We start from the raw sequence: 23,077 nt of genomic DNA, 5'->3' as shown, positions 1-23,077 counted from the left end.
CGCCCTCCTTGGGTTCGATTAATTTGTAGAGTGGCTTGCAGAACTCAGAGAAGCAGTTTACTTAATAGATCATATATGTATTATAGGAGGATATAACTCAGTAACAACCAGAAGGAAGGCAAGGTGTGAGGAAAGGACATGGGGTTTCATGCCCTCTCCAGGCACACCACTCTCCCTGCATGTCCACCTGTTTACCAACCTGGAATTTCTCCCAACTCGGTCCTTCGGATTTTTAGGGAGGCTTCACTACACAGGCAGCACTGATTAAATCATTGGCCATTTGGGATTGATTCAACCTCCAGCCCCTCTCTCCTCCCAGGAGGTTGGGGGATGGGGGCTGTAAGTTCCCCTCCTCTCCAGTCATGTGGTTGGTTCCCCTGGCAACCAGCCCTCAGCCTTCGGTGTCTTCCTAGAGTCACCTGATTAACATAACAAAAGACAACTTTATTGCCCTCCTCACAGGAAATTTCTAGGGTTTTAGGCGTTCTGTGTCAGAAGTGAACAAAGACCAAATATGTATTTCCTTTTACGAATCACAAGGTCACAGACACTAAGAAGAGGTTTGCATCATCATTCCAACTCTAAAGGTCAGTTTTCAGTATTTCATTGCCAAGATCTCTTTTAACAAATCTTGGCAACGTATCTGTATTTCTCCATCTCAAAAAGTCAAGCTTTGACTCAAGTGAAGCAAAAGTAGAATGCCGTTATAATGACCAGCTTCTCCCCCTCCCAAATAGCCAAACAAACAGAACCTCCCCTTGGTAGGAACTCCTCTGCAGTCCACACGATTCAGCTCTCTGCGTTTTGGTGAAACTGATAGTTTGTCCCTTTCTTTTAAACTCCTCTTACCTGCAGGTAAATCACATCCTCCTGAAAATCTTTTTTTTTTTTAATTTTTTAATGTTTTATTATTTATTTTTGAGAGAGAGAAAGACAGACTGTGAGTGGGGGAAGGGCCGAGAGAGAAGGAGACACAGAATCTGAAGCAGGCTCCGGGCTCTGAGCTGTCAGCACAGAGCCCAGTGTGGGGCTCGAACCCACAAACAGCAAGATTATGACCTGAGCTGAAGTTGGACGCTTAACCAACTGAGCCACCCAGGCACCCTAATGATTTCCCTGTTTAAAATGGCCCACCAGCTTTGGGCTGCCATGCTGACCAGCGTTCCCAGGTGCAAGGAGGCTGCAATGTGCCTTACCGAGGAAACATGTGTTGAATGAGCTTTGTTCCAGCATGAGCTGTAGCGCTGGTGGCCATGAGTTCTATGTTAATGAACCAGCCATATATATTAAAGAAGGCATCTTTAAACGGAAGCGCACATAAAACAAGGTTACATCTTGATCAGTTGACAAAGATGTTGTGATCAGAGACTCTCAGAAGCCCAACACTTGTTTCTCCTGGAAGCAATGGTTTAGTATTTGCTAACTGAGCATTTCCCGTGACTTTATAGAACACGACGACCACGAATGAGGATTGACAGAATGTGTGTTTTATGCTGTTTAGAAATAGCCACCCAGGGACACTGCCAGGGATTGCACGGGGCTGAGAAAATTGTGATCAAAGGAAATGCTAACTGGGTGTGCAGAGGAGGGAAGAGAGAACCTTGCAAGTTAGCCCCGCCTCAGCTTGTGGAAGCTGGAGGAAATGGAGAGAAATCGCCTGTCTTACGTGGTTGTGTCGCTGGATGAGACATGACCATCAGTGCCTCTGCTTCCAGCAAAGATGGACATTCAGACATCTCCCGGGGCATCAGTTCGGCGTCCTACAGGGATCATTGATTGAAGGGGACAAAGTGAAGTGGATGTTGGCTATAAATGAAGTTTTCTTTGACTTTGTTTCCTGTAGTTCTTCTGCTTCAGCTCCAGTAACCGTTCAACAGTACCACCCCATGGGTGTGGTGATGGCAGTGGTACGCTTTATATGGCAGCTGAACCACCCATACAGACTTTCTTCTATCTCTAATATGTACGACTGAGTTATTGGTAAAATTTGCACTTGTAATATGGAGCAAATCAAGGATAAAGGGGTTAATGTAATCATTCACTCATTCAGAAAGTATTTACTGACTTACTTGTGTCTGGCTTTGGATTGTATTAGAGTTGGTTAGAAACAGACAGCAACACAGTATCAGTGTCTTCACAGGACAAAGTTGTGTTTCTTGCTTAAAAGTCGCGTTTCACAGAGGTGATTGGGGGATCCGCTCCGCAGAGTCACTCAGGAAGCCCGCCTGTACTACCTGAACGTATGAGTCAGTCCCTGGGACAAGGAGGAAAGCAGTAAGGATCCTACAAGAGCAATTAAATGCCCAACGCCAAAGTAACCTCTAACACTTGCAGCTACACCCCATTACCCACAGCAAGGTGGGGAAGGAAGTGTAATCCTTCCATGTGCTCAGAGCAGTGGAGAACCAAACAAGGGTGAGCACTGCCAATTTCTACATGATTAGAAAATAGTTCTTGCCCTCAAGAGGCCCAAGGGTGAATGGAACGCACAGACAAAACAAAACAATGGCTGTACTGTGGTGTCCTGAGTACTACGGTAATTTCTTGCAACTCCATTTGTCCCGCAAGCTCAGACCAAACACCCAGCCTTATTTTGACTTTCGCGTCTCCTACCTGTGATCTGTTAACAAATCCCATTTTTTCTGTCTTCCAACAGCCATTTTCTGAATGTGTCCAGGATCAGATCCCTTTTCATGGTCTTCACTGTTCCCACTATCATTCAGGCTATCGTCACCTCCTTCCTGGGCTGTTTCCATGGCCTCCCCTGGCCATCCGACTTCTTCCTTTGCCCACTGCAGTCAGTGTGAGGCTATTCAAACCTCAAACAGGTCATGGACTTTGTGCTCAGAACCCCCCAAGTGTCCCCCCCCCCCATCACCCTCAGCATCAGAACTTTTCATTGGTCTTCGTGTCTCTTCATGATGCATTCCCCATCGCCTCTCTGACCTCATCATCTACAGCCGCCCTTAATCAGGCCATCCCAGACTCAGCGATCTACTTTGCAAGGCCAGCAGCACTTTGCCAAGAGCCTCTGCTCTGACTCTTCTCTTTGTTGAAATGTTTTCTCCAGGAGCCCCAGGGTTTCCCCTCTTACCACTTTTAAGTCTTTGCCCAAATGTCAGTGAGATCTTATTTAAAACTGCAGCCCCACCGCCTGCCAGCATTCTTGATGCCCCTTATTGGGTTCTACGGTTTTTCTTCTTTCCCGACACTCATCACTTTCTAAGGCTCCATAAACCGTACTCATTATGCTAATTTTTGTCTTCCTGCACAAGAATGCGTGTCGAGAGACGGTTTAGAATTTTGTGCTGTACCCTCAACACCTCAAACTGGTGGCTGACACCCCGAGGAGACACTCAGTGAATATTTGTTAAGAGGGTCATATGACTAGGTCCAAGGACAGGTCACTATGGCAATATAGAGGAAGGACATTTAACACAGGCTGGAGAGGGTGACACCTGAGTTGGGTGTTGAAGGACATATAGGTGTGAGGCAGGCAAGGGTGGGAGGAAGGTGTGTTTTAGGGAGCAAGGCCAAATCCATTCACTGATAGGCCAAGAATCCATCTTCAGAAAATATCTGGGCTTCCTGTCGAGAAGAAAAATATTTAAAAATGAATGTATTGTTAACTCTCCGACAAACGACGGGATCAGTGTGTCTACATGTGGGTTAAATAAGACGATACTGTTTTCTGGAAGGGTTTTGTGAAGTCCTTCCTGTCATTGTCACCCAGCCGGCGGGACACCCTGCCGAGTGGAAGCTCATGTTCTTCTCTTGGCTTCTCTTTCAGTCTCAGAGTGTTTACCTTCATAATTTTAATGTGATTTTGAGAACAGTGAGCATTCAGTCAGGTCAGGAAATTTGCGTTCCTTTTTATTATGCATTTTTTTCCTGCAGATAAGGGTACAATGTGATGTTTTTGTTTAAAATAACTTTCTAACTCTTTCTGTGGACTTTATACTCAAATTACACTTTCTCTTTATATAACTTTTTTTTTGAGAAGCTAATGCATCTGGCATGGGAAAAATGTACATTTGCGGTTCTTTTTTTAAAGGAGAATAAAGAATTTCAGTTTTGAAATAGTTTCTAAATGTTCTTGGCTTAAAAAAAATAAGTTTGCTTGAGTGCTATTGTAATTTGGCTTTCATTTCTCCCCCCTCCTTCAAACCAACATAGGTAAAGTCCTTAAGATTAAAGCTTCAGAAACTTCAAGAAAAAGCAGTTGAGGAAGATGATTATGACAAGGGTGAGTTTTATTTTATTTTTTATTAATTATTTCTCATTTTCTCTGGGATGTACCATTTCTCTTTCATCCTCATTCATACCTGCCTTCTACACCTCAGTGAATTGTGTGGTCTGTTCCTGTGATCACCTCCACTCAATAACAATTGACTGTTTTACCGCACTGTTATTTTGTGGATTTCAAAGCACTTTATGAGCATTAATCATTGGGCTATAAATTTGTTGATAATCCAGAAATACTCAGAGTACTTGCACAATGGAAGTTATATTAACTCATCATCTGCCTGCTTAGAGTGTGATATATCTGTAATTTATTCATCCATTGAAAAAATATTTGTTGTACACCTATTGTGTGCTGCGCAATGTGGCAGGAATAGAAAAGTAAGGTGGACGCATTATCTGATCTTGGGATGCCTGTAAATATAAGTCCCCAAGAAGCTTTTTGACTTCATACTCTCCGGGACCAGAGAGAGAAAATGGGATGAGTCTGAGAAATGCCAGGCTGTGCCAAAGGGGTCAAATGTATCAAATTCCCATGTAGATGCCCCCAAATATCCATACTAGAAAGGAAAAGTAACATGAGACCAGACGATGTAGGAGTTGGTCAGATGCCACAAAAAAAACAGTTAACATGACCGTCCCAAAGTAGGATCTGCAGCAGAAACAGCTGACGTGGCAGCTGAATGGACACAGAGCAGACTGGGTCAAAGGAAGGATTTCAGGAATGGTTGGCCTGGGAAGAATCTTCAAGATTTCGGATGCCGATTGCGAGATGCCACAGCCATTTCTGCTGCATCTGGGGAAGAGAGAGGACTTAACATGCAGGTTCCCCCAGACACTTAGGAACTTGGTAGATAGTCCTGGTGATAACCAGGTTCAGCACACTCAGGATTGGTCTGGCAATAGAATGCAGACTTAAGGATTCTTAGCCTAGAGGCTTGAACCTTCAACCTTCTTGACCCGTTTTCTCGTGTTCCCAGTGAATACGTCACAGACCACTGGCACCGGGGCACTACAGGAGTGGGATGAGTGATCTCCAACAGGAGGCGGCAGATCCTATTCTGGAAACACCAGGAGCTGGTGCTGTGTCGTGTTGTCAGTACATTTACCACGGAGGTGGGGGTTAGAGTGCGCCGGGGTGGGAGGAGGGGGAGGAATTGGGGAATGCAGGTGGAGGTCTAAACTCTCCCGCTCTTTCTACAGGCGGCCTTGATTTTTGTGAGGGTGCTAGGTGGGAGAGAGGAGCGAGTCTGAGACAAGGGCCCCCATGAACCCTGCACAGGCTGTGGGCAGAGAGCACATGAGTGGTGCCTGCACCAGGGTGCCCCCTGCTGAGTTTTGTCTGTGAAGGGAGCCTAGGTTTGCAGCTCCCAACTGCTGCCCAAATTAACTTTCTCTGGCGTGGGCCTTTAGCACACAGCTCTGCTCTAACACACAAAACTGAAGACACAAGCGGAAAACCAAGCCCTCTCTTTCTGATCGAGGCCTGGTGAACTTTTCCGGACTTGGTTTTCTCAGCGGGCTTCATTAAACAAAGGCCTCGCTTCTTTAGTCTTTTCTCCAGATAGCTCTGAAACACCCAAGGGAACAAGGTTGGATAAGATACGCCTCATCAAGGAAGCCAAAGGAACAAAGACACCTTTATTTGGTGTTTCCGTCTGATTTTTTTTTTCTTGTTTCTATGTCAAGAATGAGAATGTCTCCTCAATGAGAACTGGGAGGGCAGGCCGGGCCGTCCACGTTCCACAAGCCTTCTGGGTGGTTGGGAGGTGTACTGGTGTGTGAGAAAACCCCGGTGCAGGGCTCTGCTTGCTGGAGGACCAGGCCGTGGTGCAGCAAGCCGCCAGCTGAGTTCTGGAGGCGGGGGCTGGCTGGTCAGGGGCTCTGTCCCTCCTGATCCACCCGGAGTCTGTGGGCAAGCACCCTGGGAGGCACTTAACACCGAGAGTCACATACCTCCCCCCTCCTGTTTAAACTCCCAAACCTTGCAAGCCTGGTTTAGGGTGTTGAGAGGTGAATGTTCTGATGAAATGTGCAGAGGGCCTGGCACGTAGTGGGTCGGGAGTCAGTCAGTGTTTTGTGATGAACAAGTGAGTTGCTTGCTGCTGAATGCATATGCACCCCCCCCACCCCCCTGGCTCCCCGCTCCCGGATGTCAGGCTAGAGTGAGCGCAAGGGCCGAGAACTCTCACCACCTCAAGATGGCTTACGCAGCTCATCCGCAGTCTGCTGGGGCGGGGTGCGTGTAGGGAAGATGTTTGTGTGGAGCGTGGCTTATTACTTAAAAAAATTCCTACTGAGCATCTATCGTATATAACAGGGCTTCTCAAACTTTAACGTGCATGTGAATCGCCTGCGTAATGTGTAAAATGCACATTCTGACCAAGGAGGGCTGGGCTGCAGTGGAGACACTGTTTCTAGTAAGTTTCCAAAGGATGCTGCGCAGCGGTCCAGAGAACCGCACCTGGAGTAGGGATGGGCTACAAGGACGACATGAGGCCATTTTTAAAGACCCACCGAGCACTGTCCTTAGGATTTTCATCTCAGGTGTTTTATGGCCCGGGAGGGGAAATAGCACAGTACACAATAAGGGTAGTGAAGTTACACATAACATGTCCCTTAAAATATAAACAGAGGGAGTTCCAAAAGGGGAGAAATTACTGCTGGTGGTGGGGTGGGTGCGGATCCAGCCCTGTGGAGAAGGTGATAGTGTAGACGCGCCTCGGAGGGTGTGGGGGATGCCATCTGAAAGAGCATTTTAGAGAACGCAGAGGGGTGAAAAGCCACCGTCCAGCAGTTTGTCTGGACGTGACATGTGCAGTCGGCTGTTGTTGGAAATGGATCACTGCAGGGCCCAGTTGGAACAGTGCATGAACTGGCGCATAGTAGGTGATCACTAAATTCTCATAAACCAATGGCCAAGTCATTAGGGAAGTTGGATTGATATTGAGGTGGAGAATTTGTTGTAATGAGATTTGTTGAAGTAGGATTTGAATGAGATTTCCTTTCTCACATGGCTTATCCAGGGGTTTAAGAATTGTGACTTTTCTTTATACTCAGCCTTTGCAGTCTGTGAGCGGACTCACTTCTGCCTCAGTGTTCGTGGCAGCTGTGGGGCTGTGCTCTGTCTCAGGGGAAGGGGGCTGCTGGAGTCTGAGAGGTTTGCCGGGAGAACCTGGAGGGCTCTCCTCTGGTTTTGTCGCCTTTCTCTCTTTCTTTCTAGTTTCACTCATAAAAATGACTTTGAATTCCAGAGAAAGGAGCACTTGGCACAGAATAGAAAGTTTCATGCTTTATCTCCTCAAAGTGCCAGCAAATTGACCCGCTGACGCCTTGTGGGGAAACCTCCAGGGCTCTAATTACATCTCTACTTCGCCTGGGAAGTAAAGTCAATAATTCCTTCTATTCTTGAATGGGCCGGGAGGGCTTGGCAGGAAAAGAATAATACTATTTGGTACTTGCTTAGAGTTTTTCTCCAGAGGCTCGAAATGCTTTACTGGTTTCATCCCGTCGGTGCTTGTCCCATGTCTGTGGTCAGCTGAGGGGCGAGTGTGGGACCTCAGAGTCCTTCAGAAGGAGTGAGTGCCTCCCGGAAATGGGAGATGGGGCTCAGGGTCTGTGACACGCTGGGAGGGGAAAAAGGAGAGCATGAACAATGACGTCCACTGTGGTTGATGTTCTAACTGTCCCTGCACCGACGTGACGTGTGGTCTAGAACGTCCCCCCTGCCTGTGACCATGCTCACTGCTCATTTCTGAAGCAAATGGGGTGAGGTCGTGGGGAAGAAGGAGAAAGATTTTGGGAATTCGCCATTTCAGTGACTCACATCACTGTGATCTGTAGCACAGCTGGCTTTACCCTGCTTGTTTAGGATTTCTTTGCTGGTGCGAAAAGCAGCCAGCACTGAATTGGCTCCTCTGTCCTTTGTCTCCACCAATGTCATTAGGACAAAACGAGAGTATGATGTGAGGCATGGAAGTAGGAATGATGACTGCAGAGGCCAAGCATAAAACCAGTCTAGACAGTGCCCAGTTCTTGCCTCAATTGTCATAAACTTGGCTTTGCTTTCTTTAGCAAGATTGGTTTGTCCACAATTGCTCTTTGGTGATGGTGTGCAAATCATCCAAGCCGACAGCCCTGTCTGTTGGGGGGATCCCACTCTCTATCTCCTTTGGGGTTTGGCATCTGAGTGGCTTCCTGGAGGTTTGTGCTTAGAACCAGAAGCCCCGCTTCGTCTTCTCTTAGCTGTAGAGGTGCCAGAGCCCTTTCAAAATGGCAGCTGGATGCCACTCGGGGGTCCCCAGAACGGGAAGGGCTACTCTTGGCACCCTGTGTTGTTCTGTGTCCCTGCTGAAAAGGTAGGCTGCATTTGGGGTCTGCTCAGAGACACGACTGGCGCTTGAAGATGTTTCCAGAGAAAAGAGCCACACTGAGCACACATGGGAAAGAGAGTGCAGTTTCTGTCAGCGGTCCCCCTGCACATGCACTTCCTTTTCTCCCTGTACCCCAGGGTTTGGAAACACCCTCACTTGGCCTGCTATCTACCGGAGTCTGTCTCCATTGCTCTGGGGGGTGCTTGCAGGAAGTATCAGGAAAAGAAGCTAAGACAATGCAACCAAGTGAAATAAATGACATTTGGTACACATTCCTTTTCTGGGGTGTGTTTGTGTGTGGTGTGTAATATTAATGTGCAGCTGTCCCACATCCTCTCCCAGCTGGGCACTTTCCCACACGCCGCTGATCACATCCCAGCATCACTGTGGGAGGAATCGGCACTGCCCCTGAGTCTCCGGCCAGGCCACGGAAGCTGCTCGGAAGGGACTAGCCATGTGCTCCAGACACCCATCCCCTTTGCCTCCTGTCCTCGCTGGCTCTCCGAGCATTGTGTAATCCAGCATGGAAAACCGAGCTCTTGAGGAGTTGTGGGGACCGATCCTAGCCAGGAGGTTTCTGGGTTCTGGAATCTCTTATTTACATGACAACTAGGGAAGGAACAGAGGAGGGTTCCACGCTGGGATACGGGGTGGGGGGGGGGAGGGGAGGGGGGGAAGACTTTCCATGATTTTATCTTAAAACATTAGGCTGTTAGGAAATTTGCACTTGAATTATTTCAATTTTAGTCTTCAACGTTATCCTCACCAAAGCAGAACTTGTGTGTCTGCTTCCTCTTATTTTAAGTAGAAACTTAAAAACTGAAGGATGCCTGGGTGGCTCAGTTGGTTAAGCGTCCCACTCTTGATTTCAGCTCAGGTCATGATCTCATGGTTTGTGAGTTCGAGCCCCATGTCGGGCTCTGTGATGATGGTGAGGAGTCTGCTTGGGATTCTCTCTCTCTCCCTCTCTCTCGGCCCCTCCCCTGCACTCTCCCTTGAAAATAAATGAATTTTAAGAATTTTAATTCAAGAAAACTTAAAAATTGAGAGATGAGCTAGACATTAAAATGCGTTGTAAACGAGAATGCGGACAAACGCCATTTACTTCACCTAGTTGCATTGTCTTAGCCTCTTTTTCTGTTGACAGAAGAGTTTATGACTCTGTAAATTAAGGGCCACAATCTCTGCCGGTATTGGCTTTCAGGTCACCGTTGGTATTTGCAGTTTGTGTGTTGGCATTTTTCATGAGTGCTAGGAGCGTAGTACATCGTGTAACACCTACTTCAGATGTGGTGAGCTTTGTGCACAGACCCGGATGGTCTACCTGTGTATGATAAGCTTCCCTCTCATATGTAGCACAGGATGTGGTTGATGGAGCAGGAAGGTGGGCAGAAGGCCCTCTTGTTTTTAGAAGACTGACTTTGAAGCTCCTCCCACAGGTTTTCCACGTTGCTGCTATCCTCCCAGAGTTGCTGAGAGGCTGGCTGGGATCCCAGGAGAGCAAGCTCTCCTGAGGGAATGTTCCATCTGGGCCCGAGGAACTCAGCTGCTCTGCAGGTGCCAGACAGGACCAAGCAGTGACTTAGATTGTCTGGGGCCAGCTCACTGGGATAGAGTGATCATCTTGTCTGTGAGGGCACTTAGGGCTTCAGAAATGTCAACAATTTCACTTGATTTATTGCATGTTCAAGGAATGCTTCATCTCTTTCTACAGATTGAGAAATGGGTAACAGGACTGGAAGGGGTGTCCCTTCCTATACAGACATTTGATAGAAAAGTTTAAAAAAAAAAAGGCAGACTTTAGTGACTTAAGTGGGCTGATTATCCCTTTCCCTGTCTGCAAAGGAACCTGGCTATTATTGGTATCTTTTTTTGGTCTAAAATTTTTTTTTTCAACATTTTTATTTATTTTTGGGACAGAGAGAGACAGAGCATGAACGGGGGAGGGGCAGAGAGAGGGAGACACAGAATCGGAAACAGGCTCCGAGCCATCAGCGCAGAGCCTGATGCGGGGCTTGAACTCACGGACCACGAGATCGTGACCTGGCTGAAGTCGGACGCTTAACCGACTGCGCCACCCAGGCACCCCTCTTTTTTTGGTCTAAAACCCTGCAGATAGTTAAGAGCAGAGCCTGACTTTGAGGCCAGTATATCACAGTACCTTTTCACATGAACAATTTTTTTACTGAGTTTTTTCCAGGTTCACCGTCCCATGGTGGACCAAAAGAAATGTGTACAGGATGTTAGCTTTTTTCTAGAAGAATGTTAGCTTATTTGGGATAAAATATAGATAATATGAATGTGTGAAATTTCAGTTAACATTAGAATTGATTGAGTGTGTGTGTGTGTGCGTGCGTGTGTGTGTGTGAGGGCTCTCTACTTTCAAGAGGAAGAGACCCAAGAAGCAGAGGAAGAGAGGACTTACAGTTTGGTGTGATGGTGCTGGGGTGGTGAGTGGGGTCAGGAGATCCAGAGTGCCAGGACCCTCACTTTTCTCTCTGAAGTTTGATTTAATCTCTCAAAAGACTTGTTTCACTTACCTGTTGTTGCATATAGTAGGCTGAAAAATGGCCTCCAAAAGATATCCACACCGTAATTCCTGGAATTTGTAGATGTTACCTTATTTGGAAAAGGCTCTTTGCAGGCATGATTAAATCAATGATCTTGGGATGAGATTATCCTGGATTATTGGGGTAGGCCCTAAATGCTATCACATGTGTCCTGAAGAGAGAGGCAGAGGGGGGACTAGACTAGTAGAAGAAGAGGAGGTGATATGATCACAGAAGCAGACATTGGAGTGATGTGCCCACGAGACATAGAATGCTGGCAGCCAACTGAAATTGGAAGAGGCAAGGAAAAGATTCTCCATGAGAGTCTGTAGAGGGAGTATGGCCTGGCAGACAACTTGATTTCAGCCCAATAAAACTGATTGCAGACTTATGGCCTCTATGAAACTATGAAAGAATGTGAAAGAATAAATTTGTCGTTTTAAGCCTCTAAGTTTGCGGTTATTTTTTACATAGGAAACTAATATAGTGCATAACAAACCACCATAAAATTTAGTACTTAAAACAATGTCAGGGAGTGACATCAAGAAAATGGCAGAATAAGCAACTCCAAGCACTCATTTCCCTCATAGAAACATCAAAAGAGAAGTAGAAAGTGTGAGAACCAGCATTTTCAGAACTCTGGAAAATACACCAAGGTTTAGAGCAACCAAGCAAACATTGAACCAAGAAAAAGGCAACTTGAAAATGATGGGAGAGCTTTGTGGCTTTTGCTCTTGTCCCACCCCTTCTCAGGACAGCAGTGACCTTGGAGATAACAGCTCACATTCCTGGTATGGGACTCTGGTCCTTGATTCCCCAGGGAGCAAAGCAGACTTTACTTGAAAATTATTGCATGAGTCTGTTCTAACCTGTCTAGGGTTCCCTAAAGGACTGAAATCCAGTGCTTGTCTCTGTTTTGGCTAACTCAGGGCAGAGGCTGGAAAAATGGCAGACATTGCTTGAAAACACTGCCAGGTTAACTAACAAACTTCAAACACCTGGGAGAAAGGTCACTGGCTGTCTAAAGGCCAGGAGCAATAGCTGGGGCACATCTTTGGGAAATTCAGAAGTACCTGTGTATATAGGGAAATTTAGAAAACCACTTGCTTGCTCAGGGCAAGATACATGCTCGGAGAAGAGCATAGAAGACACTAAGCTTTCATCTAAGGATGATCCTGGGGGTCAGGGCAAGCCTGCTCAAGTGTTGAAAGAGTACTCCAGCACAGAACCAATCTGCAAAGACTGGAAGAGGAATTTGTTTGTTTTGGTGTCTCTGTGTGTGTTTCTTCTTTTTTGCTTTTTTCCCCCTTGGCTTTCTTTTCTGTTTTTTCTTTTTCTCCTGGCATTTGAAGAAATCGTTGTCTAAACACTGGCTGAACACTAGCTATAAGAACAGAGACTGCAGTGACCATACTCCTCAAGGAATAGTTTTTTGCAAAATAGTTTGTAAAAGTATCTAAACAGATGGACTACTTCAGCCTTCAAAAATGTTGATGACAACAAAACAAAAACAACAGAAAGCCCCACAAACTGGGGAGTTTGGAGAATCTGATTTCCAGAGTCACCACATTATAATATTCAAGTGTCCAGTTTTTAACAAAGCATCACAAGGCATACAAAGAAACAGAAACACATGGCCCACTGAAAGAGGCAAAATAAATGGACAGAAACCATCCTTGAAGAAGCCCAGACCTCAGACTTATTGAAGACCTTAAAAAACTGTCTTAAAGATGTCCAAAGAGTTAAAGAAACATGGATGAAGAACTATAGGAGATCAGAAAAACAATGTATGAACAAAATGAGAATACCAATAAAGAAATAGAAATTGTAACAAGGAATCAAATCTGGAGCTGAAAAGTATAACTAAAATAAAATATTCACTAGAAGTGTTCAGCAATAGATCTGAGCAGGCAGAAAAACAATCAGCAAACTCAGAACACAACAATTGAAATAATTTAGTCTGGAGAGAAGAAAGAGAAAAGAATGAAGAAAATTAAAGATGGTCTCAGAGGCCACTGGGAGATTATCAAGCAGACCAACATATACCTATGGGAGTTCCAGGAGAAGAGAGAGAGGAGCAGGAGAATATTTGAAGAAATATTGGCTGACCACTTCCTGGATTTGGTGAGAGACATGAAACTACAAATTCAGGAGCTCAATGAACAACAAGCGAGGTAAACTGAAAGAGACAGGGAAACACATAATCAAATTGTCAAAAGTAAAAGATAATCTTGAAAGTAGCAAGAGAGAAGCAACTCGTCACATACAAGGGATCCTCAATAAGACTGACAGCAATTTTCTCATTACCATAGAGACCAGAAGGCGGAGGGAAGATATATTTAAAGTGTGGAAAGAAAAAAATTGGCGATCAAGAATTCTATACCCAGCAAAACTGTCATTCAAAAAAATGAGGGAGAGGGGAGCCTGGGTACTTCAGTAGGGTAAGCATCCAACTTTGGCTCAGATCATAATCTTGAGGTTTGTGAGTTCAAGCCCCACAACAGGCTCTGTGCTGACAGCTCAGAGCCTGGAGCCTGCTTCAGATTCTGTGTCTCCCTCTCTTTCTGCCCCTCCCCCACTCTCACTCTGTCTCTCTTTCTCTCAAAAATAAATAAACATTTAAAAAATGAGGGAAATAGTAAGAAATTTCCAGAAAACAAAAGCTAAAGGGGCTCATTACCACTAGACCTTCTCTGTAAGAAATGCTAATGGGTGTCCTTCATGTTGAAATGAAAGGACATTAGAGAGTAAGTTGAAGCCATATGAGGAAATAAAGAAGTCAGTAATGGTAAATAGATGAGCAAATATAAAAGCCAGTATTACTGTATTTTTTGTTTGCAATGCCACTTTTCATTTTCTACATGGTTTAAAAAACAAATGCATAAAATTTATAATTTATAAATTATAAACCTATGATACTGAGTGCACAGGGTAAAAAGATGTAATTTGTGACAGCAATAACAAAGGAGCTGTATAGGAGCAGAATTTTTATATTCTATTAAAGGTAAGTTGACATAAATTCAAATCAGGTTGTTACAACTTTAGAGTGGTAAATATAATCCCCATGGCAACCACAAAGAAAATATCAAAAAAAATATACACAAGAGGAATCAAAACAGTTTGGTACAAAAAAATCAATTAAACCCCAGAGAAGACAGTAATGGAGGCAATGAAGGACAAAAAAAAAAAAAAAAAAAAAAAAGACTTACAGAAAATGAATAAGAAAATGGCAGAACTATGTCCCTCTCTCTTTTTTTTAAAGTTTATTTATTTATTTTGTGAGAGAGAGGGTGCATGCTCCAGCATGGTAGGGGCAGAGAGAGAGGGAGAGAGACAAAGAGAAAGAGAGGGAGAGAGAGAGAGAATCCCAAGCAAGCTCCGCACCATCAGTGCAGAGCCTGATGTGGGGCTCGAACTCACGAACTGTGAGATCATGACCTGAACTGAAGTTGGATGCTTCACTGACTGAGCCACCCAGGTGCCCTAGAACTATGTCCTTCTTTATCAGTAATTACTTTAAATGTAAATGGATTAAACTTTGTAATCAAGGGGTGCCTGGATGGCTCAGTGGGTTAAGCATCTGATTTCAGCTTAGGTCATGATCTTGCATCTTGTGAGTTTGAGCCCTACATTGGGCTCTGCTGTCAGCTCAGAGCTCACTTTGGATCCTCTGTCTCCCTCTCTTTGACACCTCTTCTGCCCAAAAATTAAATAAATATTTAAAAATTGTAATCAAAAGGTAGAGACTGATGGATAAATTTTTTTTTTCAACATTTATTTATTTTTGGGACAGAGAGAGACAGAGCATGAACGGGGGAGGGGCAGAGAGAGAGGGAGACACAGAATCGGAAACAGACTCCAGTCTCTGAGCCATCAGCCCAGAGCCTGACGCGGGGCTCGAACTCATGGACTGCGAGATCGTGACCTGGCTGAAGTCGGATGCTTAACCGACTGCGCCACCCAGGCGCCCCCGAGACTGATGGATAAAAAAAAAAAATGATCCAACTATATACCATTTACAAAAGACTCACTTTAGACCCAATGACACAAATAGATTGATAGTCCATGCAAATGGTAACCAGAAGAGAGCTGGGGTATCTATACTATTAGACAAAATAGACTTCAAGTAAAAAACTGTTATGAGGCCAAAGAGGCACTATATTTTGATAAAAGCATCAATTCATCAAGAAGATACAATAATTTTAAACATATATGCACCAAACAACAGAGCCCCCAAATATATGAAACAAATATTAACAGAATATGATTCTCCATTATAGTTGGAGACGTCAGTACACTACTTTTAATAATGCTGAGAACATCTGGACAATTGATAAGGGTATAGAGACTTGACTAACATTGTAAACCTTCTAGACTTAACAGACATGTATAGAACACTCCAGCCAACAGCAGAATGCATTTTTCTCAAGTGCACATGGAACATTCTCCAAGATAGACCACATGTTGGGGCACAAATCTCAATAAATTTAAAAAATTGTAATCATACAAAGTATCATTTCCAACCACAATGCAATGAAGCTAGAACTGAAAACTGAAGGACAATTGGAAAATGTACAAAATATGTAGAAAACTAAGCAACCACTCTTAGAGAACCAATGGGTAAAAAAGACATCTCAAAAGAAATTAGAAAACATTTAGAGGTGAATGAAAAGGAAAACCCAACATCTCAGAACTCATGGGATACAACCAAGACAGTGCTCAGAGGAAAATTTATAGTTGTAAATACCTATATTAAAAAAGGAGAAAGATCTCAAAATCAATAACCCAACTTTACACACCGATGAGCTAGAAAAGAAAAGCAAACTAAACCTAAAGCTAGCAGTAGGAAGTAAAGATTAGAGCTGAGATAAGTAAAATAGAAAATAGAAAACCAATAGAATCAATAAAACCAAAATTTAGTGCTTTAAAAATATCAACAAAATTGACAAAGAAAAAAAGAGAGAAAATGGGAACTAAAATTATAAATGAAAATGAGAACATTACTCCCAAATGTATGAAATAAAAATGAAAATTAGAGAATACTATGAATAATTGTATGTCAGCAAATTGGATAACCTGGATGAAATGGTCCAATTCTTAGAAAAGCACAAATTACCTACATTGACTGAAGAACAAGTCAAGAGACGGAATTAGTAATCAAAAACCTTCCAACAGAGAAAGGTCCAGGACCAGATGGCTTTACTGGTTAATACCATCAACCATTTAAGAGGAATTTAACACTAATCCTTCTTTAACTGTTATGAAGAATAGTAGAGGAGAGAACACTTCCTAACTCATTCTGTGAGGCCAGCATTATCCTGATACCAAAGATGAAGTCATCACAAGAAAGAAAATTACAGATCAATGTCACTTATAAATATGGATGCAAACATCCTTCACAATGTTGAGGTATAGATGCAAATCAAAACCATACCCACTAGGATGGCTACTATAAAAAAATGGTCAGTAACAAGTATTGGTGAGAATGTGGAGAAATTGGAACTCTCATACACTGCTGTGGGAATGTAAAATGATGCAGTACTATTGAAAACAGTTCAGTGGTTCCTCAAGAAACTAAACATGTGCAAGCAATTCTACTCCTAAGTATCTTCCCAAAGCAATTGAAAGCAGGGGCTCAAACAGATATTTGTATGCAAATGTTCATGCAACATTACTCGCATTAGCCAAGAGGTAGCAACAAACCCAAATGTCCATCAGTAGATAAATGGATAAACAAATTGTGGTATGTCCACTACAAAGGAATATTATTCAACCGTAAAAAGGAATGAAGTCCTGATACATGTTACAACATAGATGGATCTTTTTTTTTTTTTTTCTGGCATAGATGAATCTTAAAAACAGTACATTCATAGGGTGCCTGGATTGCCCAGTTGGTTCAGCAGCCGACTCTTGATTTCAGCTCAGGTCATGATGTCACCATTTGCGAGTTTGAGCTCTGTGTTGGGCTCTGCACTGACAGTGTAGAGTCTGCTTGGGATTCTCTCTCTCCCCCGGCCCCCCCGTCTCTACCCCACGTATGCTCTCTCTTTCTCTCAAAAATAAATAAACATTAAAAAAAACATTATGTTCAGTGAAATAACCCAGACACAAAAGGACAAATATATTGTGTGATTCCACTTACACGAAATACCTGGAATAGGCAAGTTCAGAAACAAAGTAGAACGGAAGTTAACAGGGATGGGGAAGGGAGTGGGTAGTTACTGCTTAATGGATGCACAGTTTCTGTTTGGGATTATAAAAGGTTTTAGACATGTTAAGTGGTGATGGTCACACAACATTGTGAATGTACTTAATGCCACTGAATTGCATATTTAAAAATGGTTAAATGGCACATTTTGTATTGTACATATTTTACCACAATTAAGAAAATTAATGCAATGTGCCCAAACCCATTGAGTTGTATACTCTAAATGGGTGATTTGTATGGCACGTGAATTATACTCGACAAAACTGTGTAAGAAAAACAAGGACAATATTTATTTTGCTCATGAATCTGCATTTTGGGCAGGGCTGAGTGAGCGTAGCTTATCTCTACTCCAGACGTCAACTGGGGTGGCTTGAAGGCTGGGGCCTGGAGTCACCTGCAGTGTTGGTCACTCAAGTGTCTGATGGTTGATGCTGACTGTCTTGTGGGTACTTGGCTGGGTCTGGGACACCTGTAGCCTTTCCATGTGGCTGTTTGGCTTCCTCATTGTATGGTGATGACATCCTGAGGGACAGTTGGGCAAAAACTATTACTTCTTGTGGACTGACCTTGGAAGTCAGGCAGTGTTACTACTGCTGCATTTTACTCATTAGAAATAAGTCACTAAGGGTGATGTGACCCATGCTTGAGGGCAGAGTAATTCCCCATCTTTTGATGGGAGGAGTGGCAAAAGAACTTGTCGGCATCTTTTTGAAACCACCACAGACTGCCCTTTATTCTTGTGTGTTTTTACATTCTTTCCACATCCAAAATATCCTCATCCACTCTCAAAGCCCCTCAACAGCCACATATGATGGCATCAGGTTCAGGGTGGATGTCCAGGAGCTCCATGTGTAATTCACCTACAGCTGCAGGTGAGGTTCCCAGGGTGGGATTCTCCTAGCACAGCTTCTTGGGTACAGTTTCTCTCGATGATCGCTCGGAACGCTTATGTTCTGAAGCTACAGCTTGTCAACCCCCACAGTCCCAACATAGGATGGTGGGACAGGTGTGGGATCACTGCTATAGATACGTGTTCAGAAAGGGGGGAAGTGGGAGCCACACGGCAGCCACGGGTCCACGGCGATTCTGAAATCCAGCTGGGCTCCTGTTGCCAGTTTCTTGTTTAGGGTTTATCCCTACTGCCTGGGAGTGATTTTCCGTGGTTTCCCTCGGCTCTGACCCGTGGGCTCCTGGTTCTACACCCTGAGTCACCCTTCCTTGTCCATAAACAACAGCCTGAATTTGGAGCCAAGTAATTTTCTCAGCCTGCTTTCCACCCATACAAGTTTGGGGGCCTAAATGCCTTTTTTCATCTCGTACTTTCCTTGTTCTCTCCAACTTGCCATGATTCTTTGAAAAATGTTTTGGATTTCATATGAATCAATTTATAATCCACTCTACCAGACAAAAGCTATGCCCACAGATCTCTTCAAGAATAGCCTCTTTTTCAGGCTCCCTGTAAGGTTTGCAGGAGGTGAGGCAGCGGGAACAATGCTCCTAAGATTCTTACAGGGCTGTTTGACTGTTTGAAAGGGTCTGTGATCTTTCTGAGATCTTAGAAAGGGTTTTACAGTTTACGTCCTTGGCCTCATGTCTTAACCATATTTTCCGGCAGCACTCTGGGGTTGATCTTTGCCTGGGAGCTGTTTTTAGCCTTGTTTGTCATCTGATGAAGCTGGCGATCAGGACCAGTGTTAATTTCAAGCCCAGCAAGTCCTGACTTCTTTATAGGAAGTGGTTTCCTTTGCTTCTTTCTCTGTTCTCACACCGTACTGTGGGTAGTAAGGAGAAGCCAGGTGGTCGCTTCAGCCTCCTGCCTGGAAATCTCCCTAGCCAGACTACCCAGCTCAATGGATACACTTTCTATTTTCTGTGTCAGTGTCACTTTCGGGCGACAGTGCTTTCAAACTTAGGTTCTTTGTTCCAGCTTCTGGTAACATTTTCCTCTGTCTCCTTGATGTCCTCACCCCCCCAGCCTCCTCAAGATCAATCTAACTCTTCTCCTGTGTCGTTAGGGCCCTTCCAGCTTCCCAAACCTATGGCCCAGTCCCAAATCCGTGGCCACGTGTTTTGGGTTTTGTCATGGCAGAACCCCACTAAGGCACCAAAATCTGTTCCTGTTATCTGTTGCTTTGTAGCAAATGACCCCTATCAGGCTTAGGGGCTTATCAAAATGACAACATTTATTGTGCTCAGAAGAATCTATAATTTGGGGAAATCTCAGCAGAGATAGCTCTTTTTTTCTCCATTTGGCCTTAGCCGGGCAGCTCACAGAATGAGTGAGGCCTGGGGTCATCAGAAGGCCCGCTCTCATGTCGGGTAGTTGATGCCTGTCAGCTGGGTTGTGGCTGGACTGCCCATTTGTGGCCTTCCCGTGGGGCTGCTTGTCTTCCTTACAGCATGATGGTGAGTGTCCTGGGGGTGGTGAACAGGGGAGGGAGGCGGAGGAAAGTCTGTTGTCTTTTATGACTTCATGTAGAAAATTGTGTGGTGTTAATTCCACCACATCCTGTTCACTTGAAGCAAGTCACCAAAGTTAGCCCATCTTCAAGCAGAGAAGAGTTAGGCCAATGTTTTGTTTTTGTTTTAAATATATGTATATTTAACATTTATTTTTGAGAGAGAGAGAGAGAGACAGAGTGCTAGTGATGGAGGGGAAGAGAGAAGGAGACACAGAATCTGAAACAGGCTCCAGGCTCTAGCTGTCAGCACAGAGCCCAACGTGGGGCTCGAACTCACAAACAGTGAGGTCATGACCTGAGCCAGAGTCGGACGCTCACCTGCCCGAGCCACCCAGGCGCCCCTGGACAGAGGAATGTTTTAAGACGATCATACCAGTTTACTCCACCTGGCAGTTCAAGACTTGTGTACTAACAGCACCATGACTTGAGAAGAAAGGAGACTTCCCTCCGCGGCTCCAGTTTGAAAACTTTTAGGGCGGGCTTGGGACAGGTGCCAACTCCTCGGACCAGTTGCTGTAGCTAAAGGGGTGAGGTGGTGCAATTAGCCAAGTTGTGTTTACCTGTCTGTCTCTGTGATGAGGTGGGTACATCTGTTATGAGAAGGTGAGGGAGCTGGGGCCAAGCAGATAAAAATAGTAGCCTAGTGAAGCACACACACGCATGAAGTAATTAAGAATGGTTGAGAACAACGTATGAATTTCAAAATGAGGGATGCTAAAAATATACAAGAAGACTAACATGGAAACACTCTGTACAGAGTTTATTCATTTAGTCAGGAAACACTTATTGAATGCCTGCTGTTTCTAAGCACTCTGCTGGATGATGGGAAGCCGTGGTGAATTAATACAGTCCTTCCCCTCCCAAAACCTGCTCTCACATATTAGTTTGAAGTTGCCTTTTATTTAGAGACTTTCCAGAGACTTTTGTCCTAATCCTCCCTAGGGAGCAAAGTAACCTTTGATGTGTCTCTGACTGTGGTGACATTTAGGGGGGCTTTGTGTGTTAGATTAAGAAAAAGTTCAATCCATCACTTGGTTATTATGGGGCTGATTGGCCCTATGTCCCGTCAGTGAATTGACCGATTGATGAATTCAATTGGTGGGATTAACCCTTCTATTTCAACATGAAGTGACAATTAGAAATAATTAACTCCTGTTCAAACTGGGATAGTCAGTGCTTAAAAATACCTTTAAGCAAGCTGTGAAAGATTTAACAGGTGTTTATTTACATATTCAGTTCTAATTTTCTGTATGTTTTTAGTTGAGGTAGAATTTACATACGGTGAACTGTGAAATGTTTCATAACCCCCTGTGTACCTCTGGGTGAGGTCAGCTCAGCAGGCAGAAGGGAGAGTCCCAGGACTAGATAAGGAGACTCAGTGCCAGTGTGGAAGTGCCTCTTTGTCCTGTAACGTGTCCTTGAACACCAGTGTGCTCCTGGATAAGCGAGGAGTAAGAATACCTATCCTTCTGTGTGGGTGGAAGGTTAAATGTGGTCATGGTGTATGTGAGGTGCTTCGTGCACAGGTGTGAAAATGCTGAGGTGGGGCTTCTTCTGAACAATGTCTACCAGCAGTTAGCATCTGTACCATGCAAAGAAGATAGAATGATCTGGCTTCTTATTTTCTGTCTGTCAATAAGAAGCTTATTGGCACCTAGCCTGATTTCTTTCCAGCTGCAAAAAATTCAGAAATGAGGTAAAGCAATATATATTAAAACATGCAAATTATAATGAGGCATTTAAGGCTTGACTACTCTTCACATCTTCCTGTGACAAAGTATTTTTCTTCTCGGTGGTAAATCTCATGACCTTGAATCTCATTCTCTGCCTCATTCTCTGTTGCATGACATTGGGTGACATTGAGGAAATGAGTTTGAAACTCTGCTTGGGCTTTGGAAAATTGGGTGTCCTGGTTTTGAGGGTGGATGGAAAAAAAATAGAAGAGGAGGAAATGGAGACATAAATGGAGGGTGAAGACAAGAGGAATTGAAGAGAGGTTGATTTTGTGCTCTGGTCATTTTTTCTGTGGGTCTCTGCTGCTTTGTGACCTGTACCTTCTTGAGCAGAGAGGGTTAAGGTTCAATTCCCAGACAACTATTTAATCCATCCATTTAAAACGGTCATTTACAAATGTGGTGTCCATTTCCTCTGCGTAATGGCCATGATATGGTGCCCCTGCCCCTACTTGGGGCTCCTTGCACTGGTGATTTATCATGGGACAGCTAATCTGTTTTTATAAACTGCCCAGGCACTTAATTAAATCTGGCATCCTGTCTCATGTGAAACTGACAGCAAATTTCCTACCCGCACATCCTGGATGATAGAGGGTCGCACCAGAAGAGAACCTTGAGTGGCCGTTCCCTCCAGATTTAACAAGCACTGCAGCCTGTCGTCTGCTGCTCCTGCTTCCACATCAACGAGGGTTGAAAGCATGGCGTGAGTATATCAGCTGCTCTGGAGGCCCTGCTTTTGGAGATGAATCGTGACCCACTCTGAACAAAAGTTACATAGGGAAATTTGAGTACGTTTCCTATGAGACGTGGAAACAAAAATCTTTGTTTACCAAGGTCTTCAGTTGGAAGGGGGCAGACGCTGTGCTGAACCAAAGAGTATCCCATGGGTTCTGAGTAGAAAGCTGTAGGGACAATCTTGACCTTTACTTTGGGGCTGGTGGCTGGGGGTCATGACCAGGAGCCTTGACACAGTTTTGAATCAGCTCTGCCTGGTGCGTCTGCCTCCTCGAGCCATTAGTGTGAGATCGTGCATTGGCTTTTTGGTCTTGTTTCAGTGAGGAAAGACAGACCAAGTGGGACAAAGTGGCAAGGCACTTATTCAGTGTGGGGACTGAGTGGCATCGTAAAATAAAGTGGTGAAGGGAGAGAGTATCTCGGCAACCTCCTGAGACGATCTCAGCCAAAGTCTCTGAACCCCACAACCTGAACACCTCTCAGTTCTGCGTGTTCTGTGAGCACATTGACCTGACAGTTCTGTGCACCGCCCCCCCCCCCCCCCCCATACTTTGTTTGCCTGGTCATTCTAGCCTGAAAGTGGTTTTCAGTATACCTTTGTTTCCTGACAGTCAGATCTCTCCATTAATAAGGGAAAGGGGGGGCATCTGAGTGGCTCAGTTGGTTAAGCATCCAACTCTAGATTTTGGCTCAGGTCATGATCTCGTGGTCCGTGAGTTAGAGCCCTGCATCAGGCTCCATGCTGGCAGTGTGGAGCCTGCTTGGGATTCTCTCT

At 44.5% G+C, this 23,077-nt stretch overlaps 1 protein-coding gene across 1 annotated transcript in view; it reads left to right on the top strand.

Annotated features, from left to right (window-relative positions):
* DISC1 (DISC1 scaffold protein) overlaps positions 1-23,077 on the top strand; it is a gene marked incomplete at its 5' end in the record, with an annotated part of 116,432 nt that overhangs the window by 9,079 nt on the left and 84,276 nt on the right. The window contains one exon of the mRNA XM_043596100.1: positions 4,177-4,246. Coding sequence (XP_043452035.1) covers positions 4,177-4,246 — 70 coding nt within the window. The remainder of the gene's footprint in view (positions 1-4,176; positions 4,247-23,077) is intronic.

This window comes from Prionailurus bengalensis, chromosome D2, assembly GCF_016509475.1.
Source record: "Prionailurus bengalensis isolate Pbe53 chromosome D2, Fcat_Pben_1.1_paternal_pri, whole genome shotgun sequence".
In the NCBI taxonomy this organism is placed as follows: Eukaryota; Metazoa; Chordata; class Mammalia; order Carnivora; family Felidae; genus Prionailurus; species Prionailurus bengalensis.
The sequence above is the reverse complement of the archived record's forward strand: the minus strand, read 5'-3'. Positions and strand labels throughout refer to the sequence as shown.